We start from the raw sequence: 27,523 nt of genomic DNA, 5'->3' as shown, positions 1-27,523 counted from the left end.
TTCCGACAAGTGCAAACTGTATTGCATACATGCATAGAATCGTCATCATACATGAATTGTTTGGTAGAATGGTTACATATTCAACAAGTCAACAAAATAAAATGACCGACTAGATCAAGTGATGGTGTCTCACATATATTAAGTTGAAGCCTATATATCATATATACATAAAATAAAAATACATAATTTTAGAAAATAATTATTAAAATCAGAAAATGAAAAAATGGTAGCAAATAATAAAAATATAAGTAACAAAACACAATCATAGATCATAGTCCTAGGCTAAACATATATTAATTTCAAGGCAATACAAGATCATTTAAGGCATGAACAAAACAAAAAAAAAAAAAAGGGGAAGTTTGGAACTGTTGGGTATGACTTATGCTTCACATTCTATTGTTGCCGGAGTTTCCTTTGTAGCTGTTATGGCTTAGGAGGTGTTTGGAGGCCAAAAAAATGAGCAAAAGAGGTGTTTGAAGGCAAAGGCGTTGTGGAAATTAGGTGAAAAGGGGATAGAAATCAACAAAAACTGAGGAACAACAAGTTGGAATGTTGAAATGTTCGAAATTTCGGATGAAATGGTCGAAATAGTCGAAATTTTGGTTGAAACCTCCGAAATGGTCGAAATCTCCGAAATTACTTTTCCGACGTAATTGGAATTTCGTTTCGTTTTTGAAAAATGCAGACATTTCAACCGATATTTCGACAATTTCGGTCGAATTTCCTTCTATGGTTAGAAACCATACTTTGCAGCTTACTTTGACCCAAAGAAATGGAGACACAAAAAATAATAACTAGGACTGACAAGAACTAGTATTTGGAAACTATATGTTACATGAGGAATAGAAACTGAGCCTGATTTCTAAATCTGAAATGAGTTAATATGCTAAAGTTCTGAATCCCCATGCATAGACAAAAATGACTGATGTAACCCAGGTTCTGTGGTAGTCTTTAGGAACCTCTGTGAACTAGAACCAGCTAGCAGTTGGGCTATCTATAAGGTTAGGGTTATCTACGGGATGGTTTGGGTATGGTATTGGGATGTCAAAATTACAAGGTTTGAATTAGGGCATTTAGGGTTTCAACAAAATCACTAATGGGATGGTTTGTGTAAGAATTATGGCATTGGGTTAACCAAACTTACCCGTGGGATGGAAAGGGAAGCCTGCGGATGGGTTTAGGGAAGGTTTAGAGATAACTGAAAAGATGTGGGCTGTTATAGTGTATCCTAATTTACCTTGGGTAGTATGGGGCAGGCTGGGCTATTGGTTGGGGAAAGAAAAGGAAGTGTGGGACGTAGGACAAGTAAGGATAGGGAATTTTGCGGTTAAGTATGGGATGGGTTCTTGAAATTCTTTCAAGAATCTTGATTCTTTCTCTTGCCTCTTCCCTTCTTTCTTTTCTTTTCTTTCCTTTCTTCTTTCTTTTCTTTTCTTTTTTCTGGTTTTCTTTCTTTAATGCTGCTGCAAGGGCAAGAAAGAAGGGAGATGGGGAGGGGCTGGAAGGAGGTTGCAGGAGTAAGAGAGGAGGGGACTGGGTGAGGGGCTGCTGCAGTAAGGGCGAAAAGGGGTGGGGGAGTGTCACACAGGGATTAGGGAAGGGAGGAGGGTAGGAATAGAGGGCTGGGGTTAACTTACTTGCTGTTGGGAGTGGACTGAAACACTCTTGAACTGCCAATGTTTCTCACAAGATGCCGCAAGATAGAAAAGAAGAATGGGGAGAATTTTGATCATTCTCAGCCATGGGATCCTCCTTGGAACCCACGGCCCAGTTTCTTTCAATTCTTTGCTTTGTTAATCCAGTTGGAATTTTATGAGGTGTGGGGACCTTCGGAAAGCCAGTTACAAAGAAAGAAACAAACTTGGACTCAGATTACTTGACTAACAAACTTGGACTCTAATTGGGATTCCAATTTGGATTGGAGATACCTTAACAACTCACAACTAATTAACAATTCCATATCTAATTAACTAAGGGTTTCATGTGGACCACAAAAATTAGCAAATAAAATAGCAACTGTCTAGAACGAAAATAATTTCCGGTTAGGACTCCCATTAGGACTAAAAACTCTTTATCAACTAGACCATGACATAATCAACTCAAAAAAGGAAAGTAGATCTACACTCTTGACAGGACACAAAATCTTACCATACTCATTAGACCCCCAAGGAGGGTGTGAAAAGGACAAAATACCGCTTAGGGCACTGAGCCAGCTCTGGTCCTGGGGCCCATCTTCAGTGGTTCTTTTTCCTTGGTGGAGGGGGGGGGGTTGCGCTGGGCCTGGTTACATCAATGATCATTCTAAAAAGTCTTCACATGATCTTGTCTTGGGGCCCACAAGATCTTCTAATAGAATACCATCGACAGAAAATGAGGGGCTATGATACTGTTCACGTTTCAGTGTTTTGGCCTCATTTGCTTCATGTTTTGTCATACATCAAGTATTATGCTCGACATGGGCCTTACTCTTTGACTTTAGGGCCCACTTTTAAATGACTGCATCTGAGCTTTGCGGGCTTAGTCTTAAATGGAAGCTGATGCTGATAAGCCCTTGGATTGGATATTGCATGAATTTTAATGTAGGTGAAGCACATATTTGCATCAAAATCCACAGCTGATTGTGTGAATGTGCCTAAGGAAGCATATATTTGCTTTTATATGGAAGTGAGCACATATTTGCTGGTCTCTGGAAGTTTTTTTTTTTTTTTTTTTTCACTTCCTTTTTCTTACATTCAGTAAGTTCCTTGTGTTATGGTTAGAAGCCTCTATATTTGCATTATAAGGTAAAATGTATTTTGCTACTTTTCGGCAATGGTATCTGGTAATTATGTAATATGCATTTCCTTATAATTTTTTTATAGGTAATAATAACTGTTCGCATACTTCAACCTCTCTGTGTTTTCTTGTTTTACACTTTACCGTCTTCTGATGACAATCATGACCCCCCCCCCCCCGGGAGCTGCCTTTTTTTCTTCTTCTGATGAAAACAATGTCCCAGAAGAGCCTGGATGTACAATGCCTGATAACCCTGATATATTATATATATTTTTTTCAAATAATTTTTTGAGTGCAGGTTTTTGTGGCTCTTCTTAGAACTTGCCAGCCAGAGAACAAGATGCTGGTCAAGCAGGCACTTGATATATTAATGCCAGCATTGCCTCGAAGGCTGCCTGCTGGGGATTCCCGTATGCCGATTTGGATACGTTACACGAAAAAGATCCTGGTTGAGGAAGGTCATTCAATTCCTAATTTAACCCACATTTTCCAGCTCATTGTCCGTCATTCAGATCTATTCTATGGTTGTAGGGCACAATTTGTGCCTCAGATGGTGAACTCTTTGAGTCGACTTGGGTTGCCATTCAACACAACTGCAGAAAATAGACGTCTTGCCATTGAACTTGCAGGGTTGGTTGTTGGTTGGGAAAGGCAGAGACAAAATGAAGTTAAAGTGGCAGTCGATACAGAAGGTCCAAACCAAACTAGTGACGTATTTAATGCTGGTGGTGAACCAAGACGCCCATCAGACAGCTCATCATTACCTGATGAACTAAATAAACGGGTAAAGATTGAGCCTGGTCTTCAGTCTATATGTGTCATGTCCCCTGGTGGCGCATCATCAATCCCCAATATAGAAACCCCTGGATCTGCTGCACAGCCTGATGAAGAATTCAAGCCTAATGCTGCTATGGAAGAAATGATTATCAATTTTCTCATTAGAGTGAGCATTTACCTTTTTTCTGTCCTTGACTTTGATGGAAGTTTTTCTTATTTTTTTTAACTTTTTTAGATATGAATGTTTTTTTTATCTAATATCACGTTTTCACTGTTCTTCTCTTGAATTATTTTCTAATTGTTTCATGTTCTTGTCTTTCTACCAAATTCGTGGTTATTGAAGTTTTAGATAAACCTGTTAATTATCCTTATTCTGCAGATTGTGTCCAACCCCCATCGCCCCTGGTTGCGGAAACTATGTTTAGGTTGACACCTTGATTTGTGAATTCTGGAAACAGGTAGCTTTGGTCATAGAACCCAAGGATAAGGAAGCAAGTTCAATGTATAAGCAAGCTCTGGAGCTATTATCTCAAGCTTTGGAGGTGTGGCCTAATGCCAATGTTAAGTTCAATTATCTAGAGAAGTTACTAAGCAGTCTTCAACCCTCCCAATCCAAAGACCCTGCAACAGCTTTGGCACAGGGCCTTGATGTCATGAACAAGGTTTTGGAGAAGCAGCCCCATTTGTTTGTCCGCAACAACATCAACCAGATTTCACAAGTAGAGTCTTTGTAGCTCAATGTTATGCACCATAGTGTTTTGAGTATTTTGTTTTGTTCTTTATATGAATATTATGGATTTATCTTGTACAGATACTGGAACCTTGCTTCAACAACAAAATGTTGGATGCTGGCAACTCTTTGTGCTCCCTGTTAAAGATGGTCTTTATGGCATTTCCTCCGGAGGGAACTACTACAACACAAGATGTGAAGTTGTTGTACAAAAAGGTTGAGGATCTTATAACAAAGCATATTTCTGCTGTGACATCCCCCCAGATATCACTTGAAGTCAGCGCTGCAAACTCCATGATAAGCTTTGTACTCTTTGTCATTAATACCTTGACTGAGGTGCAGAGGAACTTCATTGATCCATTCATTTTGCATTTGACTCGTGTCCTTCAACGCCTGGTACGGGATATGGGATCATCTGGAGCTTCTCACATGAGACAAGTAAGCTGTTCTGTTTGTGGATTGATGCACTTCTGTTTTAAAGTGATTGATTTTTACAAGTTAGTAATGTATGGCTGTTTATATGTTTTTTAAGAAAAGACAGGTTTCCATAATTCATTCTGACATCACGTTTGCTGGAGTCTGGACTATTTAGTTCCTGTAATAGTACCTGCAATGATTTGTGAGCAACATTGTGTAGCTTTTGCACCCTCAACAGGCATTCTCATCTATACCATAGAAAAAAATTCGAGGGAAACTCAAGTTTCAACCAGGTGAAAATGGGAAACCTAGGTGGGAAACTGAGAAATTTCAAGGAAAGTTAGGACTTTTTTGTGCAAGTTTCGACATGAAGTTTCGACAGATTTTAGGGAGTATTTTAGGGTGGGACTTTGCATTTAAACTAATTAGATTATAAATAACACATTGGCTGTATTTTGCTAAAAATGTTAATGTAGATTATGTCATTCAATGTACATAACATCAATGTAGAGTTGTCCAAGAAGTACACTATAAACTTAACTACTTAAGTACATAGCATTCAATATATAATTTCTTACTTCGAAACATCAAATACAAAGTAACTGGCAATAAAAGGAAAGTACAATTTAGTGCCAAGAGGAGTGCCAAGAGTGGATCCATCCTTTGAGCTGAGTAGTACTATGCCTATAACATCATCTCCTCCAACCAACGAATATAGATATCGCATGACATTTTATGCCTATGGTTGTCAAAATAATCGACAACTATAACTTTATAAGTTTGGTCATCAACATGCCTAAGATAACTAGTCTAAGGGAATACACAATTTGGATAGAGAAGTCTTGATGGAGGGGGTATTTGTTGTTGTATTTGGGGAAACATGAAAGAAACAAAAAAATTGAAAATTTGGGAAAGCTACAAAACTTACAAGAAAAAGTCTTAGGTTTCCACGAAATTTTCCCAGGTTTCCATGAAATTTCAACTGTTTCGATTGACACTTGGGATTTTTTTCTGGTCCCCTAATTTTTCGTTTCGAGGTCCCAAAATGGAAATTTTGGTGGAAACTTTTGCAAGTTTCGACAGAATTTTGTTCTATGATCTATACAACAATGAAGACAAGCCTTTTCCCAGCATGCATTCTTCTCTATGTTAATTCAAGATAAATATATAAATATTGGGACAAATCTACAATTATTAGTGTTTGTGATCTAGTTCTTGCATCTATAAGATTCTTATACAACAATAAATTCTGTACTTGTAACTTTAGTTGTTTCAGTGTATCCAATGTTCAATTGTTGTGTCTAGGATTCATTCTGTTGCATAGGTGCATAAAAAGCCTAAACCGTGTATTTGCTTATTTTTTTGATACATGTGCCATTTTTTATCAAATCCTCCCCAGCCCCCACCAACCCCCCCCCCTCAAAATAAATAAATAAAAAGAAAGGGAGAAAAGTTATGCAAGTGAACCACCATTCAAGGATTATGAAGGAGGTGATGAAACAAGCCAAACCTGAAGAATGCAGGACCAAGTGAACCGGAAACTGCATATGTATGGCAGAAACTAGATAGAATTAGAACTAACAAACCATAAATATTATAGGGCTGAAACTGACATAATTTAGTTCCCTATAGGATGAACTTGTGACTAAAATGTCGAGAAACTGACAGATTAAAAACACAATCTTCTTTTCTTTCTTTCTATATTTTGGGTATTTTGGTGTCGCCAAAACAAAATGCCATTTCACCCACCTGGTGGGGGTGGGGGAGCATTGTTTGGTTGGAATTTCTTAAATTTTGGTAATTTGGTTGGAAATTTTGGCACATGAATGTGACTCCCACCATGGTAGATTAAGGTCCTTCACAGTTTGGTGATCCATTTCCTAGGATAGGTAGTTGAACAAAAAAAAAAAAAAAAAAAAAACAATCGTATTTAGACATTAAGAGAATTGCAAGCTGTAGTTTGCAGTATCAGTGTTTGAATAGTTCTTTTCTTCTTCTCCTCGTTAAGTTCTTGTATCGTAACCAATGTTGGAACAGATTGATAGAGAATATTGTTCAGTTGCTTCACTGTGAGAGTGTATATAATTGAGTGAGCTCTTCCTTTCCCTACCTACTCTCTTCCACAGTTTGATGGGCACAACCGTGCTTGAAGTTCTTTTCCCTTTCTAAAATCATGGAGTAGAAGGGGTAGGAAACTACATAGTCAAATCTCAGCCTAGATCCAATAATTAGATACTCAAACATGGTGACGTGTGCTGTAAGTACCCATATGGCAGATATGAAACGGTGTGTAAGATTAACAGCAAACAAGGGAGTTTAAGAGGGGGGGGGTAAATGCTAAGATAGTAAGTGCAGAGTGCAACCAGTAACAGTCCATATGGAGAGCGAAATTTGCTGGGATACCTGCAGAACAGTGACTGTAAGAGAAAAGAAACTGAAAAGCGGTGAGAAGATAGAAGGGGATATGAACATAGACTTCAACCAATGATCTTTGGAAAAGGCTTCACCAGATGAATGATTTCTGCAAAGTGAGATATAGATCTCAAAAAAAGGAAGATGGATCTTGTCAAAAAAAATGGAGTAACAAAGAGAACCCTTGGTGGAAAAATCCTCACTGGAGGGTGTATTAAGAAAGCACGAAGAGAGAGGCAGAAGGAGGTGGTGGAGAGAATTGGTGGAGCCAAATGGAGGCTCTTTTTTTTTTTTTTGGGGGGGGGGGGGTGTTTAGACCCTGTGGCTAGGTTGTTTGGTGGTTTTACTTTTTAGGCCTGTCGCTAGGGTTTTGGGTTGATGGGAAGCTGAATCAGAAGTTCGGCCAGTAGGTTATCTGTCACTAATTAATAGAAAACTGCATCTGAAATTGCATTTTTAGAAGTCCAGTTTCAATTCTAGGGTTTTGGTTCTCAGGAAGAACATCAAAGATAACATTCTAGGGTTTAGAGGTTAGGGCTCCTATCAAGGTCATAGTCTACTTTGGGTGGGAAGAGGTTATCTCCGAAAGGGGAAAGGGTTTGGAGGTGAGGAATGGGATTTCCAGATTTTTAGGTTTTGGGAGTTTACTAGAGTGCCATAGAGAAGAAGTATGAGAGAAAAGAAGGGGGGGGGGGGGCTGGGAAGGGGGTTGGATATTTGCTTACTTCTTGTAGAACTGCTGTTACTTGAAACAACTGAAGGTCACCAAGTGTAGCTGCCACAGGGTTTCTTCTACTAGGAAACCCTACATATCCACAATCACAGGCTTCTGTCTGCAAAATGTGTCTTCTGAGTTTTATTGATCACCATTGCTGTGTGTTTACATGCCTAGACTCTGAGTTTATGCACTGAATTTATACAATAAAATGAAGAAACTCTACTAAGACTCAACAAAGTAAGAGTCCTAACTAAACCAAGCTAACAACCATGGTTGTCAAATTTTCCACCTAGGCCCAAGCCCATTTTTGGATCAAGGCGACCTGTTGTTGCCTTGGTTTTCACTGCCTCTATCGCCTTAACAACCATGGACAACCATGGAGAAAATTTCGGTCGAAACCTAAGTTTCAGCCCAGCAAAAAACGAAATTTTTAGGTTTTTGACAGAAATTTCTGTGGAAACCTAGTACTTTTTTTTTTTTTTTTAATTAATTTTGACCCTAGGTTTCGGACTTTATATGAGCTCCATTCCATCTGATTTCTTGCCTTATACCTATTTGAAGCATAATAAACACAATGAAACTAGTATTTTGCCCCAAAAAGACCACTCAAAAGTTCTCATTCAATTATACTACCAAATGATTGGTTCTGACAAGTACAAATTGTATTGCATACATCATACATGCATAAAATTATCAGCATACATAAATTGTTTGATAGAATGGGTATATATAGAACAAGTCAACAAAATACAATGACCGACTAGATCATGTGATGGTGTCTCACATATATTAAGTTCAAGCCCATGTATCATATATACATGTATTTTGAAATTTAGAAAATAATTTTTAAGATAAAAAAATAGTTGCAACAATTCAAAATATAAGTTAACAACACACAATCATGGATCAATGGTCCTAGAGTAAAACTAAATAAATTTCAAAGCAATAAAAGATCATTTAAGGCTTGAAGAAAATGAAAATGAAAAAAATAAAAGTTTGGTACTGTTGGGTATGGCTTATGCTTCACATTTTGTTGCCGACGAGTTTTCGTTGTAGTTTGGGATTAGGCCCATGAATAGCTGTTGTGGCTTAAAAAGTGTTTGAAGGCAAAAAAAAAAAAGCAAAATAGGTGTTTGAAAGCAAAGTAGTTGTGGAAATTAGGTGAAAATGGGATAGAAATTAACAAAAACCTAGGAAAAACAAGTTGTAGTGTCGAAACCTATGAAATTTTTGCCAAAATTTTCAACATTTCGGTTGAAACTTTGAACTTTAGGGAAATTATTGGGGTTTCGTTTCGTTTTCAAATTTTGCAGATATTTTGGTAATGTCGACCGGAATTTTTTTCCATGCTAACAATTGAAAGGAATTCTAGACTAAGAATCTTTACTTGACAAATAGGACTCCTACTAACAAAATGAAAGTAGATATGGACTCTTAAAATCATTTTTGACTCGACTGAACTTACTAGGACTCAAAATAAGGGAGTAAAATGACCAAATTACCCTAGATAGGGTTCAGCCCTCTAGGAGATGCCGTGAGAAAGCGTGCTGCTCTAAGGTTGTTTTGCGGTTCTTCTTGGAGTGATCCTGGCTGGTTACATCAGAGTCAGGGAGGCGGAGCTTCTGTGGTTGATTCGTCACTCTAATGATCCTTGCTCTAATACCATGACGAAATAGAGAATCAATTTAGCAAATAATGGCTTGTGACCTTGTGTCCAGTCTACTGTTTCTGTCAAAGTTCATAACAGATATGGAAGATATATCCTACTAAATGTTAACGTGTGGAACAGATGCATAATCAAGTTGCACATACTAATGTATCTATGTGCATTACAAATTAAACCATTTACTTCTAGTACATGTAGAAAGTGTTAGAAAATCCTGCATTCCTCTGGTTTGTTCCTCTCCCTATTCTTTGTGGACAATTTGATTCATGAGAAAGATGGTCCGAGAAACTGTTGCTAATTCAATAAAAGATGTGTACCAAGATTTTTAGATGGCTAAGCACAATCTCTCTCTCTCTCTCTCTTGTGACAAGTAATGGGATGTTATATTAAACTTCTGGAAAATATAATCTGCTTGATTGATTGCCCCCCCCCCCCTCTCACCACCAAAAAAAGAAAAGAAAAAAGAAAACCTTTTCTCTCAATTAAAATGTGTGAAGTACATATAGTTTGAGTTCTTGTCAAGTGTTATTTGTTCTAGGCTGTCTTGCATTAGGACAATTTTTGACTGTTATGTCAGAAAAATCTAAAGGTTAGTCTGCATAATTAAGGCTCTAGTATGCCAGTTATAATTCTATTAATTTACTTAACTGTAGGTGATGTCTTACGCCAAAAATAAACCTGTGTAATGTTTCATAGTTTGACTTATGCTTGTTTCATTCAGATGGCAAATGATTAAGTCAAAGTGGTGTGGAAAGTTTTGGTCATGTGTTTGTTTTCAACATAAGATCTTTTTGTTGGGCTTGTGTTTCAATTGTTCTCAGCCTCTGTTTCTTAATCTTGATTGGGAAATACAATTTATGTGAGTCTTCTAGAATGTTTACATCTCTTCTCTACATAATGATCATTCAACCACATTAAGCAGTGGTTTTTGCTCCATGCCAGGGTCAGAGATCTGAGCCAGATGCTGCTGGTCTTGCTTGTGCTGTTGGTGACCTTGGATCAGTGACCTCTAATTTGAAATCTGTCTTGAAACTTATCAGTGGGAGGGTCATGCTTGCTCCTGAATGCAAAAGATCCATCAGCCAAATACTAAATGCATTACTGTCAGAGAGGGGTACAGATTCCAGTGTGCTACTTTGCATACTTGATGTGATAAAGGGCTGGATTGAAGATGACTTCAGCAGATTGGTGGCATCCGGTGCATCAAGTGTGGTTCTCACTCAGAAGGAGATAGTTTCGTATCTTCAAAAATTGTCTCAGGTTGATAAGCAGGGTTTCTCCCCAAGTGCACTAGAAGAGTGGGACAAGAAATATCTTGAACTTCTTTATGGACTTTGTGCTGATTCAAATAAGTAAGTAATACACTACTGCTCTTTACAACATTATTTTATCAGGCTTATTGATTTGATGATTTGATTTATTCCCAGGTATCCCCTGTCTATGAGACAAGAGGCATTCCAGAAAGTGGAAAGGCAATTTATGCTTGGTCTAAGAGCAAAAGATCCAGAGATAAGACACAAATTCTTCTTGCTATATCATGAATCTCTTGGCAAAACATTGTTCACTAGGTTGCAGTTTATCATCCAAATTCAGGATTGGGAAGCTTTGAGTGATGTCTTCTGGCTGAAGCAAGGACTTGATCTTCTTCTTGCAATCTTGCTTGAAAATGAACCTATCACGCTTGCTCCAAATTCTGCCCGGGTTCCCTCTCTTATAGCCCATGGTGCTCTGCTAGAGCGTCCTGCAGTGCAGCAATCTGTTGCTGATGCACCTGATGATTCTGATGGAAGCCCATTGACACTTGATCACCTTGTGTATAAACATGCACAGTTTCTGAATGAAATGAGCAAGCTTAAGGTCATTGATATGTTTCTTTAGGATGGCTTTCCTTGCTTTAAATATTTGAGTTCTATGTTCTGTTGAATATTTACTTTTGCTCTTGCTCTAGGAGTTCTAAATTTTCTGCTTTTTTATGCTGGAAAATAGTGGCTGTCATGTATTAACCCAATTTGCTAGCATTGATGTCTTAGGTAGATTAAGGACATTCTCCTTAGCTTTTTAACTGCATTGTTTGACCTTTCTTAGTTAACCTAATGTAGACTTGAGATTTCCAATATTAGGGCTGAATGCATTTGTTGACTTGATTTTTTGTTCTTGGTGTGTCTTTGTCTCTTCTTGTAGGTTGCTGATCTTGTTGTTCCTTTGAGGGAATTGGCTCATACTGATGCTAATGTTGCATATCATTTGTGGGTATTGGTTTTCCCAATTGTCTGGGTAACTTTACACAAGGAAGAACAGGTTGCCCTAGCTAAGCCAATGATTGCTCTATTGTCAAAAGATCACCACAAAAGGCAGCAAGGAAACAGGCCTAATGTTGTACAGGCACTTCTAGAAGGCCTTCACTTGAGCCACCCTCAACCCCGGATGCCAAGTGAACTCATCAAGTATATTGGGAAGACATATAATGCTTGGCATATCTCATTGGCTCTGCTTGAAAGTCATGTTGTGCTGTTCATGAATGAAGCGAAGTGCTCTGAGTCCCTTGCTGAGCTATATCGATTGCTCAATGAAGAGGATATGAGGTGCGGGCTATGGAAAAAACGATCAATTACTGCAGAAACTCGAGCTGGACTTTCTTTAGTTCAACATGGTTATTGGCAACGGGCACAGGGCCTATTTTACCAAGCCATGATTAAGGCAACTCAGGGCACTTATAACAACACGGTTCCAAAAGCTGAAATGTGTCTTTGGGAAGAGCAATGGCTCTATTGTGCTAGTCAGCTTAGTCAGTGGGAAGTGTTAGCCGACTTCGGTAAAAGCGTTGAAAATTATGATTTGCTGATTGATTGTCTCTGGAAAACTCCAGATTGGGCATATATGAAAGATTTTGTACTTCCTAAGGCTCAAGTAGAAGAGACTCCCAAGCTCCGTTTGATCCAGGCTTTTCTGGCTCTTCATGATAGGAATTCAAATGGTGTGGTAGATGCTGAAAATATAGTAGGAAAAGGCGTTGATCTTGCTCTAGAACAGTGGTGGCAATTGCCTGAGATGTCTGTTCAGTCCCGTATACCTCTCTTACAGCAATTTCAACAACTTGTTGAGGTACAAGAATCTTCCAGAATTATAGTAGATATTGCCAATGGAAACAAGCAACTTTCAGGAAATTCTGCTGCAAGTGTTCACACTAGTGGATATATGGATCTGAAGGATATCCTTGAGACATGGCGGCTAAGGACCCCAAATGAATGGGACAACTTAACTGTCTGGTACGATCTACTTCAATGGAGGAATGAAATGTATAATACTGTCATAGAAGCATTCAAAGATTTTGGCAGCACAAACTCGCAACTGCATCACCTTGGTTACCGCGACAAAGCATGGAATGTGAATAAACTTGCTCGCATTGCCCGTAAGCAAGGTCTTTATGATGTTTGTGTGACAATTCTTGAGAAGATGTATGGCCACTCAACCATGGAAGTGCAGGTACAAGCAAACCTAGAGTTAAACCACTGTCTCTTTCAGTGTGGACTGAAATTATCTTTCATCCTGCAAAAAAGCTTAACCAAGGGTGCTTGGTTCTCTAACCACACATTTTTTTTTTTTCAATTAATCCATTCACTGTTGCATCTTCTGAGTACGTTTAGTGATAGTGTTATCAGTTGCTTTGGCACGTGATATGCCACTTCAAAACTACACAGGATTCTTTTCAAAGATCCTTAAAGCTTCTTTCTAGACATTATGGCCTTTTTTCTCTCTTCAGAATTTATTGCCTAGGTATATTTACTTAGTTAAAATATATAATCATTGATACTGATGTAAGATTAAACTAGATTTCAATGGTATCATTCATTAGGTTATCTACAAAATTATTTGTGTAATAAATTCATGACATATAACTGCATTTTATATAATTATCGATACTGATGTAAGATTAAACTAGATTACGTCACTACGGCTAACTTTTTAGTGTAAATAATATCTTCGTCATAGTAATATTTTAAAGATATCAACAAATAGCTATTCTTGAAAGACCCCATGAAGCTTTACTGTTCCTGGGGATTGGGTTTGGGCCTTTCTTGCACAGATTAGGTGGAGTCTAGAAGAGCTAGAATTCTTACTTGTATCAGGATATGGGTCAAGGGACAGTCTCAGGTTGACAATTTCTATGGATTGTAGGCCTCCAAAAGGTGAATGAGGCTTACAAAGGTTCCTATCCTCTGATTGGACGGAGATTTGCCTTAAGAGTGCAATGGCAGAAGTGAGCATGACTTGACTGGAAGACCCAATTGTTGAGCAGGGACGAAAGTCAGCCTTAGTGATCTGACGGTGCTGACTGGAAGGGCTGTCGATCAGATTAAAATTTTTAATGTAAAGATAAGATCAAGGATGACTTAGCCTCATTTATACCCACAAATCAGAAAAATGAGAACTAAAACAGATTTAGCAGTATAAGATGTATGGTCAAATCGGACGTGTAGAAATTCAGTCTGGCATCCTTATTTGAATGACAGACAACAATAGTTCAATACTTGGAGGGGTTGATCTCAGTTTGAATGCCTTCTTCAATCAACAGCAGCAGCCCAGCACAGGCTTGGTTTGAACAAGAGAAGATGATGTGAACTAAGGATCTATGGTCTAGTAATGGATGAAAACCCCAAATCTAGACCCAGGATCTTAATTAATTGAACCAACAGGAAACTAGGGTTTGGAACCCTGCAGTTGTAGGGTTAGGAAGAATGAATGGCTTGTTTCGGTAAGGCTAGGGATGAGGGTTGATTGAAACTCAATCTTAAACCTTGCTTTAAATTAATTTCAGATTTGAACTCTCCATGTTTAGGGTTTTGAATTTTAGGGTTTGTTGGAAATTAGGTTTTCTAGGGGAATGGCTAGGGCTAAGGTTAGGATCAAAGGTCAGGAGTGGTGTAGGAACTAAAAGGGATTTAGGGTTTGGAAGCTGTGAATGAAAATAGGTTAGGAATAGGGTTTGAATAAATAAGATGAAATTAGGTTTTACTAGGGAGAAGGGAAAGGGCTCAGATTGGGATTGAAGGTAGGGAAGAGGGAGAGTGAAATTAGATTTATAAAGGGGGTGGGAATTGGGTAAGGGGCTTGGAAGATCCAGGAGCTTTAGGGTTTCAGAAAATTCTGGGGTTTTTAATGTTATCGCAAGGGAGAAAAGAAGAAGATAGAAAACAGACTCAGAGTCTCTTGGAAGAAATGTCTTCGGCTGAGAATGGGAGGGGGCTGATGGAATAGGGGGATGTTTAGGGAGGTTTTTTTTTTTTTTTTTTTTTTTTTTTTTTGGGGGGGGGGGGGGGGGGTGTGAGGTTTGCAATAGGGAGGGGGTTGGGTTTAATGAATTAGGGTTTTGGGGATGGGGGTGAGGTTTGCGATGGGAGAGGGTTGGGTTTAATGAATTAGGTTTTTGGGGATGGGGGGGGGTGAGGTTTGTGATAGCGAGGGGATTGGGTTTAATGAATTAGGGTTTTGGGGATGGGGGATGTTGCCGCAGGCAAAGGGGAAAGGAGAAAGGCTATGAGTGAGAGGAGGAGGGAGGAAAGAGGTAGGGGCTGCCAGCTTGGAGTGGGGTCTTTGTTCTCGAAAAGAAATGATGAACACAACACATCTGCAAGTCTCCTGTCCTAGGGAAGCCCATGACTCCTCTCTTGGCACCTTTCAATTCTCCAAATTTATTACTCATCAAACCCGTCTTTTATAAGATAAGAGTGGCTTTCTTTATAGCCTTTCATGAAAGAACTCACTAGAAGGTGATTCTAATTAGGACTCAAACAAGGACTCTATCATAGCTTATCCTAGGATGATCCAAATTGCAAAATAGAAGTAGATATGGATTTCTTGTAAGAATTGTACCCTTACTACTACAATCGTCAATTTAAGCCTGCCTGTACCCTTTTTCAGTTTCATTACAGCAAATCTGGTTACTCTTCTATACTGGTGCATAGTGGCGGAGCCACATTGGGGCCGCCGCCGTCCCCCCCCCCCTGGCAGATTTTTTATAATTTAAAATATCCCTATATTTGTTCCTTATTTCTCTCACTTATACATGTGCAATACCACTATTTGGCCCCCCCCCCTCCAAAAATTTAAAATAAAGATGATGGGTACATATGTCATTCTTAATCATTATCTAGTGGTTATCATTAAACCTCTAGTTTTAAGGAATAAAAGGTTAAATTCTAATTAAAACTAACTCACGATCCATGAATTTCTCCCTATTTTTTCTCTCATATTTTCATTCCTACTTATTCACTCATGAGTCTCCTCTTTTATTCCCTATTTTTTTCTCTTTTTTTTTTTCACACGTCTTACAAAATATTGGTGTAGTTAGCAGACATTGGAGTTTTCCTAAATCTTCTCCATAGTTATCAGGTATTCACTCTCTCTTTCTCAAATTATTCCTCTCTCTCTCACACATAATTTTTTTAGTATCCTTTTCATAAAGCATAATTAATTAATTAATTAATTATTTATTTATTTATTTATTTCGTTGTTCCTTCTTTCTCGTAAAATTCTGATTCTACTAATAGTAATGAAAATCTCGTTAGAATTCAGCCATTGATTTTATCAGATCTAATCATAATCATTTAATTTTTTTTAATCCTTAAACTTTCTCCTAAAATTTCATTTCCTATTAATGGAAGTTTAAATCTTGTTTAGAATTTCAGCCATCAATTTTATCATATCTAATGGTAATCATTTAATTTTATTGTTGAATCCCTAAACTTTTTCATAAAGTTTTGATTCCTTCTAATAGCAATTTAAATTTTAAGTTTTATTAGTTGGGATGTTTAAATTTTTGCCATTAATATTATTAGATCTAATCATAATTATTGAATTTTTTTTTTACTTAATTTATGATAAATTGAGTGTTTATCCCATATTTAATTAACATACTTCAAATCTATCTTTGTTCTTATAATTTCTCCCACAATTTCTTTCCCACCTTTTTCTTTCATGATTTTTTGAAGTTTTTCTTCCAAAATTTTAGCCCCTATACTTTATTTTAATATATTTTTTATAATTTACTTATAATTGTGTTATCTATATTTTAGTCGTCCTATTAATTTACCTAAATTTTTATTGTGGACCCCACATTGGAATATAATAAAATATTATGATATGGGACCCGTAGTGGGTCCCGCATTGACTCACGTAATATGTATGCTGAAAAGACATTAGTGCTCGTTTGACGGAGAGGTGATCCAGACTCATTATTCGGCCCCCCAATGTTCAATCTTGGCTCCGCCCCTACTGGTGCATCTATGGGTCACCATTAGACATGACCAAACACCACCTGAAGCAGCTCTTATGAATGAGTCAGTATCCTAATTTTCTTCTAATACTATCATTCCTTGCTTGATCTCTTATGGTCTTCCCACACATCCTCATCTCCTCTACACACATTTTATTTAGATTGTTTACCTTAATTGCTTGATATTCTTCTCCATACATTATGGCCAGTCTTATTACTCTTCTGTAGAATTTCCCTCTAAGTTTGACAGCCATGTATTTGTCACATAACACTCGTGATGCTCCTCTCGTTGGAAACTTAATCTTCAAATCATCATTTTTGTTAAACGTTGACCCATGGTAGCTAAAGCTTTCACTTTGCAGTAGCTCTTGTTACTCAAGTCTTACCACTTCATTGCTGCTCAGTTTGACTAAAATTGCATTGCATATATCCTGTCTTTGTTCCACTCAACCTGAAACCTCTGATTCCAATTTGGATCTCCATAATTCCAGTTTTGCATTAATCCCTTCGTTGTTTCATCTATTAAAACAATTTCATCAGCATACCAAGGTACCCCATATTGGATTTGTCTGGTTAAGTCATCCATAATGTGTGCAAGCAAACAAGGGCTTAGAGCTGATGTCTTGTATAATCCAATTTTAATGGGGAAATCACTACTTTGGCCTGTTGCTGTCTTCACACTTGACACCACACTGTTACGAAAGTACTTGACTCTCCACGCTTGAGCTCATTCTCTTCTCTTAGACTTGCCAAATATGCTTTCTAGGTGCTTAGGAGTCATAAGCCTTTTCTAGGTCAATAAAGATCATAATGAACATTCTTTTTTGTAGGCTCCAAAAAAATCACCATCGGCCTCCCAAAAAGATAAATTGCTTGAGTCGTGGATCTCCTTGGCATAAGCCATGTTGGCTCTCTGATATATTAGAAGCTACTAAAGAAAATAGAAATATCTTTGCTGAGTTAATTAGCTATGATTCTCAGCAACCGAAAAAATAGACTTCCTAATTTTGGAATCAGAAACTAAGAGACGTGAAATTCATAGGCTTGATAATTCGGCCACATTCATGGATATTAAAATAGAAACTGAATTTGAGAAACCTAGTGACCATTTAGAATAGAAACTAATAAAAATTGTGGGTTGCTTGGTTGGTAAGACCAACACCTCTTCGTGAAGAGGTTGTGGCTTTGATCCTGCCTATGGCCCTGATGGTATATTATGTAATACCCCCAATCCCCAATATATAAAAATTGCCTGTTCCAATATATATATATATTTTCATTTAAGACCCAAAGAAGGGGCTATAGTCCTTAATCTTCCAAAGCTGCAGATGCAAGTGGTTCCCATCAAATCTAATAATATTTTCATTTAAGACCCAAAGAAGGGGCTGTGACCTTGTTCAAAGTACTGTTCATGTGAACAGTATTTTGGCCCTTGTAGAAGACTGGCTGGTCTGGTTTGACTTAGTCCAGTTTGTCCATGTGAGGCTCGGAAGCCCAGATTCTACATCACTATCATTTCAGCTAATTCACTGACAATATGGAAATTAAGTTCAGATAATATGCTGACAATCCAATAATAGATCATGGAATTTCCATTCAACTACAACAGCAGCACTACCACCAATGTGTACTCCCCTCCAAGCACAATATTATAAAAAAGGGCAAACCCAATGCCAATACAAACAGAATTCCCCCCCCCCCCGGGGCCCAGGGGGGTGAGTTTTCCTATGCAGTCTTACCCCAACAATTTTTGCTGGGAGGCCTTAGGTTATTACAGTCCACCAACCGTTGCACCAAAGTCCAAGCACAATATTATAGAAGTAGTAAAATAATAGTTCTTCCCCAAATTTCAGGTGGCTAATTGAACTGTAATATCCTAAGGCCTCCATCTGTTTCATCTTATATTTTACAGCCGAAGGGAGATTGCAAGTCTGAGAAAATAAAGTGTCAAAAGTCCCAGGACTACTAAAACTGTCTCGACCATGTGTGCGAGTGTACTAACATGGAGGATAAATTATTGAATTTGAGGCTGAAATTTGGCACATGGCCAAACTAGACAATTCCCAAGATATCCAAAGGTTGGAATTGCCACATTGTCCTCATGCATGCCAAAATTAGGTTAACCTCCCAACCTAGCTTAGGAATTGGAACAAACAAAAAGACAATACTCATTCCACATTGTCGATTGTGGAGGGACTGCTCTTCCTGCTCTTCCTTGGATGCTAATTCCATAACATGTCGGGACCATTTGGCAATTTTGGACCAATGGATAGGCAGGACAGTCTAGATAGGGTCCATATCAAATTCCAGGCTTAATTCACCATTTACACTTCCCACTCTAGGGGCATGCGTCCAATATATGTGATGTAAACTCCAACACCCCCCCCCCCCCCCCCCCCCCCCCCCCCAAAAAAAAAAAAAAAAAAAAAAAAAAGAGCCACATATCACTGCCATGCACCCCTTGGGGTATTTTGGTATTTTTCTTAAATTTTAACTTCTTTTAGTCTTATTTAAGTTGGATTCTTTCTAATTAAAAGAATCATAGTTAAGTTGTTAGTAGCCTTTTTATTATTGATTTCAGATTTTAATTTGCAATTAGGAGTTTGAGTCCAAGTCTAAGTTCTAGGTCTTTCTAGAGTAGAAGTAGAACTCCCCAGTATCAAGTTCTACTTGGGAGTCTTTATTATTGGCTATAAATTCAAGCCCCAAAGATGTAACAGATAAGTTTTGAATCAATAGAAGTTGCTGAGAATTTCTAGCCAAGGAGGTTCGAATAAGGTTGGTGTAGGGTTTACAAGGAGGGAAACCGTGTGGCAGCTTTCAGTGATCATCTTCATTGATTCTTCTTCAGCAACTGCAGCAACAATCCTTCACTTTCTTCTTAAAGAACAGCAAGTGTGTGCCCAACGGCAAAACTTCAATTGCTGTAATTTCAAGAAACTCCAATTTCTCTCTTCTAAGGCCCATTCTCTCTAGGAATAGCCTCCCCTACAACTCCATACCCTTCGGTTGTCAACAGCAGTCCCAACCCACCCCTGGAAACCCTAGAATTAAACCCTAAACTTTGTGCATCCCTAACCCTAACCTAGAAATTCATGAAAAGTCAAGATTGAGAGATTAGAGATAAAAGTAAGATTCTAGTAGAGAACAACTAGGCGGCAGCTGTCCTTTCCCCTTCAACCCTAGACCTTTCTAAACACCCTAAACCCTAGCAGCAAACCTAGAACCCGAATTTCCCTTTGCTGCAAGCCCTAAAAACCCTAAAAGTTCCTGCTAATCATCCTCAGCAATAAAATTAGTTTTTCCCCTCCTTGTTTTACATCAATATGTACATGCACCGATATTTGTAGTCCTATAAATACTATGCTCTTCCCCATTTCCTGGATTCTGCCACTTGGCAAATTTTGTCTAGTATGATACTTGACTTGTGAACTGGGGTGTTTGCGAAATTTGGGCTATAGCCAATCTACAACATGGCATATTCATTATATGACCTAATAATAAAAAGAATAACTGTCTTCTTGAGTGTTACGTTGTCATCTTCATTGGATGCTATTACATACCATTGGTAGTCAGTGAAGGGCCGTTGTTACCTGCTACATGTTACATCCACTTGGGTTGGTTTTTGATTTATGCATCAGTGGCAAGAAGCTTGAATAACGTCTTTACTTTGTCCTTGCATGGTTATCCATTGTATCTTGAACATCTCATGCTTCTTCCTTTCCTTTCTTTTAAGTATTATTACAATTCTTCCATGTTACCATCGTGCATTAACATGGAATTTCTTTCTGATTTTGATTTTCTTAAGGAGGCATTCGTCAAAATAAGAGAACAAGCAAAAGCTTATCTGGAGATGAAGGGAGGATTAACCAGTGGTCTTAATTCGATCAACAGTACTAATCTTGAATACTTTCCAGTGAAACATAAAGCAGAAATTTTTCGCCTCAAGGGAGAGTTCCTGTTGAAATTAAATGAGTGTGAAAGTGCTAATGCTGCGTATTCCCATGCCATCAGTCTTTTCAAACAATTGCCTAAAGGATGGATAAGCTGGGGAAATTATAGTGACATGGTATTGTTATTTATTCCAACCCCCCCCCCCCCTTCAATCTTTGCTTTCTTAACATGTCATTTTGTTTTAAGCTTGCCAGACGTAACTTGATAAAAAAGAAAAGTTTTTAACTTTTTACTTTTCACAGGTTTACAAAGAAACCCAAGACGAGATTTGGTTAGAATATGCTGTGAGTTGCTTTCTTCAGGGAATCAAATATGGTGTCTCTAACTCCAGAAGTCATTTAGCTCGTGTCCTTTATCTTCTTAGTTTTGATACTGCCAACGAACCTGTGGGAAGATCATTTGATAAGTACTTGGACCAGATCCCCCATTGGGTTTGGCTTTCTTGGGTACCACAGCTATTACTTTCTTTGCAAAGGACAGAAGCACCTCACTGCAAACTTGTGCTATTAAAAATTGCTACCGTGTACCCACAGGTAAGATGTTGAAAGCTTCTTGAAGCATTAACTTCTACTCTTCTTCATTATCTCACTTTCAAAGTCCCTTTTCCATTTTTTTCCTTTTTCTGGCAGGCCCTATATTACTGGTTACGCACATATTTGCTTGAGCGCCGTGATGTTGCCAATAAATCTGAACATGGACGGTTACGGATGCAGCAAAATGTATCTGGGGCTGCTCCAACTTCTTTAGGCTTGTCTGATAGTGGTGCTAGAGTACAGCCTCATGCTGGGAGTTCTCTAACCTCAGACAATCAAGTTCATCAAGGCCCTCAATCTGGGAGTGTTGGTGGATCACATGATGGTGGGAACTCTCATGGGCAAGAACATGAAAGGACTACAGGTGCAGAAGGAAGTGTGCATGGTGGGCATGAACAACCTTCACACCAAAGTGCTTCAACCATTAGTGAAAGCCAAAATGCAATAAGACGTAATGGTGTTCTTGGATTGGTAGCTTCTGCTGCTAGCGCGTTTGATGCTGCGAAGGATATAATGGAGGCTCTTAGAAGCAAGCATACTAATTTGGCTAGTGAACTCGAGGTAGATAAAATAGCTCCCTTTTCTCTCTCTCTTCTTTTTAGTTTCTTCTTCTTCTTTTTTTTTTTTTTTTTTTTTTTTTTTTGGGGGGGGGGTTGTGGGGGGAAAGGTAGACAAAGGGTGTTAATGCTATAGAAAAGAACTCCATTGAATAATCTCTTATACCTAAAATTCAAAAGGTGAACCTGGCTGTTCTGGTTATAACCAAAATATATAATAGAACTGCAACTAAAAGGCTAAGGTACTAAAACTAAGTCTCCCAGCTCAGATTTGTTTGTCTTTTTCTGGCTGGATTTATTTGTTCCTTTCTTTTCTTTAATGTGAAATGGTGGCGAACATGGTATCAATGCAGGGACGTCAAGTGGTTAGTTATACATTAGTGCTGCCTTCCCTAACATTTCAAGCTTTTATGTGAAATGATATCATACAATATCGATTTGCTAGAAGTAATTTTCAGAATATAAGATGTGACCTTTTGGATGAGTATGAGAATCCATTAAAATTTTTTACTTTTCTTGAGGAAGTTTGTTTAATATGAATCATTTTGCAGACCCTACTTACAGAAATTGGTTCCCGCTTTGTTACTCTTCCTGAGGAGAGACTTCTGGCTGTGGTAAATGCTCTGCTTCATCGCTGTTACAAATACCCAACTGCCACTACAGCAGAGGTTCCACAATCCCTGAAAAAGGAGCTCTCGGGCGTTTGCAAGGCTTGCTTTTCTGCTGATGCTGTGAATAAGCATGTCGATTTTGTGAGAGATTATAAGCAGGACTTTGAACGTGATCTTGATCCAGAAAGCACTGCTACTTTTCCGGCCACGCTTTCTGAATTGACGGAGCGACTAAAGCACTGGAAAAATGTTCTTCAGAGCAATGTGGAGGACAGATTTCCAGCTGTCTTGAAACTGGAAGAGGAAAGCAGAGTGTTGCGCGATTTTCATGTTGTTGATGTTGAAGTTCCTGGGCAGTATTTCACTGATCAGGTAATCTGAGTTGGGCCCTAGAATTTGGGAAGTGAATAAAATTAATTTTAGGTACAGCTGGCTGTCTTGTCTAGAACCTTTTTCTGAGATGTCAATATTATGTAAGCTAATTGTTGTTCAGTGATAGATGCTGAAAGCCTCAATTTAGGAATTAAATGTCCTTTTCCACTTCGAAAGAGTGATTCTTTTTCTTTTTAGTTACACAAATGGGCCCAAGGTCCAAAGGCCCAGAAACTAAGATTGATTCAATTTTCCCAAAATATCATCCAAGCTTCTTTTTCTTTGGTACGATTTTACTTCTAACATGATCTTTGCAAATTTTGTTTCTATTTCATGTGTGGAACTTCCAGGAAGTTGCACCTGACCATACAGTGAAGTTAGACAGAGTTGGAGCTGACATTCCAATTGTCAGACGGCATGGAAGCAGTTTCCGCCGGCTGACACTCATTGGATCTGATGGTTCTCAACGCCACTTCATTGTTCAAACATCTTTGACCCCTAATGCTAGAAGTGATGAACGAATACTACAGCTGTTCCGTGTGATGAACCGGATGTTTGACAAGCATAAAGAATCGAGGCGTCGCCACATTTGCATTCACACCCCAATAATAATCCCTGTTTGGTCCCAGGTGACTTAAAATCACTTTTTTACTTTAAATTTTCTTTGTACCATTATCAAATGTCTGTGATTTGGTCCCCCCCCCCCCCCCCCCCAAAAAAAAAAAAAAAAAAAACTCTTTGTAATTTGCCTGGTTGAAAATGACTTACCACAAATACATCGCTGCGTTGAAGCTGATGATGGTTCTCAGAATAAATCCTGTTAGCAATCAAGCCATTCCTCTATTACCTGCTGGGGAATGGTTCTCACATGTGTTCCATGAGTACAACAGAGGCAATAAGCATAGTTGCTCTTTATTCATTCATCAACCTGGTGCATCTCTGGATTTATAAGCTTTTGCTTCTCATCTGTCTTTCTAGGTTCGAATGGTGGAGGATGACTTGATGTATAGCACATTCCTTGAGGTGTATGAAAATAATTGTGCACGTAACAATAGAGAGGCTGATCTCCCAATTACCCATTTCAAGGAGCAATTAAATCAAGCCATCTCTGGCCAGATTTCTCCTGAAGCCGTTGTGGATCTCCGCCACCAAGCATATAATGAGATAACGAAAACTTTTGTATCTGATGGTATATTCTCTCAGTACATGTACAAGACTCTCCCAAGTGGTAACCATCTCTGGGCTTTCAAAAAGCAGTTTGCCATCCAACTGGCACTTTCTAGTTTCATGTCATTCATGCTACAAATCGGTGGACGGACTCCGAACAAGATTTTGTTTGCAAAGAACACTGGCAAAATATTCCAGACTGACTTCCACCCAGCTTATGACGCAAATGGGATGATTGAGTTCAATGAAGCAGTGCCTTTCCGACTGACAAGGAACATGCAATCTTTCTTCTCCCATTTTGGAGTTGAAGGCCTGATTGTTTCATCCATGTGTGCTGCTGCCCAAGCAGTAGTTTCACCTAAAGTGAGTCCGAATGACACTTCTTTTAATGGAATTATCAGTTAGCTTAACATTTTGCAGACTTAACCAGGATTTTATACTCATTGCAGCAAATTCAGCATTTATGGCATCATTTAGCCATGTTTTTCCGGGATGAGCTGCTTTCTTGGTCCTGGAGAAGACCATTGCAGATGCCTTCGTCACCTGCTCCTGCTGGTGGCAACTTAAGCCCCATGGACTTCAAGCTTAAGGTCACTAACAATGTGGAACATGTAATTGAACGGGTCAAAGGAGCTGCCCCGGACAACTACGTTGAGGAGGTGACATGGCTTTTTATGTGCAGTGTCATGATAAAGCATTTCAAATGCACCTTGTTCTTACTCCATTTATTTTGGTTTTTCAGGAGGATAATGCGATGGACCCACCTCAGTCCGTGCAGCGAGGCATCACTGAGCTGGTTGAAGCTGCCTTGACTCCCAGGAATTTGTGCATGATGGATCCGACATGGCATCCTTGGTTCTAGCTGTTGCAGCTTTTTTGGTTCAATAAATGCTGTTGCTGGTATTTGTTAATCTTGTCTGGCTGCTTCAACCGCCAGAAAAGAAAAGAAAAGAAAAAAAACCCTTTAGGGTCTGTTTTGTATACACCATTGTGCCACGCCCCCAAACATCAAAAGAATAGAGGTATAGTATGTATATTCTCTTGTAATTATGTAAATATTGTCATCAATTTAATGCTGATATTTTTCTTGGTGTTGAAAATGAGATTAGCCACTCGGTGAGTATTCCTCTGCGTTTCTAATTAATGGTTTGGGCAATTCCACCCATGCGGAAGGAATCCCTCTAACCCTTGTGGGAAAGTAAAAATAATAATAAACCATCTTCCCCCTCTTCTCCAGAAGGGAAAAGATAAATAGGGTGATGACACAAAGAAATATGAATTTATGACTAGCCTATACCAGCATTTGCAAATAGTTTTTCTTTTTCTAGTTGATTATTTGCTTTGCTTTTAGTCCAGATCCTCTCCTACTGGATAGGCTGTTTATCCATTTTCTCGCCCCTAGATAGGCGACTCATGGTCTGCTCGTGGTATGTGGGCAGCCCAACCCATAGGGTGGGGGATATGGGCGAACATCCTGCCTGGGTGGAGAAGATTTGGACTGTTGTTTTCATGAGAGGAGAGGATTTTTATCTGCAGACGACAAAAATTCTCTTCCAGCGAAACTGGGATACAACAAATAAGAGAACCTTCGTCCCTGCAGAGTGACTTTGTTATAAGAAGATTCAACCATGAGAGTATGATGCATATAGATTATATTATATGATATTAAAAATACTAGATCATTTAAAATAGGTTCCAAGTTTATCTAATTACCAGTTTACTTTTACCCAAAAAAAATTATCAGTTTACAGTGTCAGTTATCTATTACCAAGAGCAATAGCAATCACGTTTGGATTTTTTTTTTTTTCTTTTTGGTACTGTTGCTATTCTAATACTAGAAATGCAATGCCATCCGCAAGAGTCGAACCCAAGACCTCTCCACCGTTTGGATCTTTTTTCTAAAATGTGTAATTTTTTTTTTTTTGGGTAAGTGTCACGTGTAATATTTTAATTTAATGGTTTGAGTAAATCTAACAAATACACTGAGGTTAAAATATTAGATGTAATTGATCTGATTGGAGATCCTCTCAAAAGTTTTTTTTTTTTTTTTTTTATTTATCTGAGGATCATTGTGACTAGCAACGATTACATCCTCAGAGTAACTTTTTATATTAATGCAGAAATTAAATGTTTGTTTATATATATGCCACCGAGTGGGTGTGAATCCACGACCTCCCCGTGGGAGTGCAGGTATTTTACCACTAGACTAACCCCTCATTGGCAAAAGTTCAAATACCCTACAGGGCAGCACCAACCCCTATTATTAGACACCAATTTGATGGCCAATGTTTCAACCTCGCCCCAAAAGAAAATAAAATAAATAAAAGTTCATAACTAATGACTATAAGGGAAGTGCCACTGCATAAATGTGGGATTTAGCCCCAACCGGTATTGTTTACTCACGAGTTCTTTGAACCAACATGGTCTAAACACATCATTTTTAGGGTGGACCTAATCAACATTTTTCTTCACTAAGACTTCTAAAAAATTTGGCAAACTTTTAGCATCATACCCTAAAATTAATGTACCCCCTCAGTTATCATTTATCACTCATATAGGTGAAAATATATTAATGAAGCTTCTTGTTGAAATTTTGAAAATCACACTTGCATGCTGACGTAAGTAAATTAATCTTTTAAATAAGAAAAGAATAACCTTGGATGAAAACATTTGTGTTTGACTCGTGAAAATTTAAACAAAGTTTGGGAGATATGATTCATGGATAGTATTTTTAAACTTGGGATGTCGGGAATAATATTAAAAATAAATAATTAAAATGAATAATAGAGAAACTCCATGAAAGGATGATTCATGGATAGTATTTTTAAACTTAGGATGTGGGGAATAATATTAAAAATAAATAATTAAAATCTAAGTTATTAATAATAATAAATCAAACAGAAAACCCAAGGTAGTTCTATGCTAATTGTGTCGAATAAATACTTTATTACCTAAAATTTGTCACATAAATGTATTGATTAATAGCTAAGGCTCTTTTTGATATCAATTATCATTGTCAATTATGAGAAATTTTTATTATTTTAAATTGTTTGGCACTATCAATTTTATTTATTTAAAATAATAGAAAAACCTCCAAAACCATCTTTTGCCTGGATTGTGATTTCTTTCTTCTTTGTGGTTTCTAAGTTCTAAGAATGGGGAAGTCATCCTTCTTTCCCTCTTTTCCTTCTTTTCTCACTTGTTTACTATCATTTTTAACAATTTTTTATCTTGACACCAAACTTATTTTCCATTTCATAATTTATTTTTGATAAAATTCACCAAACCATTTTTCATTCTTGACAAAAAATGAATTCTTGTACTTATTTATTTTAAATAGGCATAATAGAGAATGAGAATTGATACAAAAAAGAGCCTTACTAAAACATAAAAATAAAAATAAAAATTTGGTAGAAATAGTTAAAACTAAATTATAATAATACAAGCTTTCTCTTAGCACTATGTATCTAAATTGAGAACCAAGGTTCAAGGCTGGTCAAGAGAAAGGAAATGAGACTAATCGTATTAGTAATAAGAGTTTAACTGACAGATTGGATAATT

General features: G+C 38.0%; 1 protein-coding gene across 1 annotated transcript in view; it reads left to right on the top strand.

Moving 5' to 3' along the window:
* The window catches only part of LOC149015120 (uncharacterized), a 71,169-nt gene extending 46,107 nt beyond the window's left edge, over positions 1 to 25,062 (top strand). The window contains exons 22-35 of the mRNA XM_089157087.1: positions 3,074 to 3,718; positions 4,011 to 4,271; positions 4,364 to 4,720; positions 10,438 to 10,847; positions 10,923 to 11,352; positions 11,677 to 12,978; positions 20,577 to 20,837; positions 20,965 to 21,255; positions 21,352 to 21,816; positions 22,364 to 22,795; positions 23,146 to 23,424; positions 23,774 to 24,325; positions 24,412 to 24,621; positions 24,705 to 25,062. Of these exons, the coding sequence (XP_089013213.1) occupies positions 3,074 to 3,718; positions 4,011 to 4,271; positions 4,364 to 4,720; positions 10,438 to 10,847; positions 10,923 to 11,352; positions 11,677 to 12,978; positions 20,577 to 20,837; positions 20,965 to 21,255; positions 21,352 to 21,816; positions 22,364 to 22,795; positions 23,146 to 23,424; positions 23,774 to 24,325; positions 24,412 to 24,621; positions 24,705 to 24,824 (6,015 nt within the window). The 3' untranslated portion in view covers positions 24,825 to 25,062. The remainder of the gene's footprint in view (positions 1 to 3,073; positions 3,719 to 4,010; positions 4,272 to 4,363; positions 4,721 to 10,437; positions 10,848 to 10,922; positions 11,353 to 11,676; positions 12,979 to 20,576; positions 20,838 to 20,964; positions 21,256 to 21,351; positions 21,817 to 22,363; positions 22,796 to 23,145; positions 23,425 to 23,773; positions 24,326 to 24,411; positions 24,622 to 24,704) is intronic.
* The last annotated feature ends 2,461 nt before the right edge of the window (positions 25,063 to 27,523 follow it).

This window comes from Hakea prostrata, chromosome 5, assembly GCF_041222555.1.
Source record: "Hakea prostrata isolate BN-2017 chromosome 5, UWA_Hpros_2, whole genome shotgun sequence".
Classification (NCBI taxonomy): domain Eukaryota; kingdom Viridiplantae; phylum Streptophyta; class Magnoliopsida; order Proteales; family Proteaceae; genus Hakea; species Hakea prostrata.
Note: the sequence above shows the minus strand (reverse complement) of the source record. Positions and strands in the feature narration are given on the sequence as shown.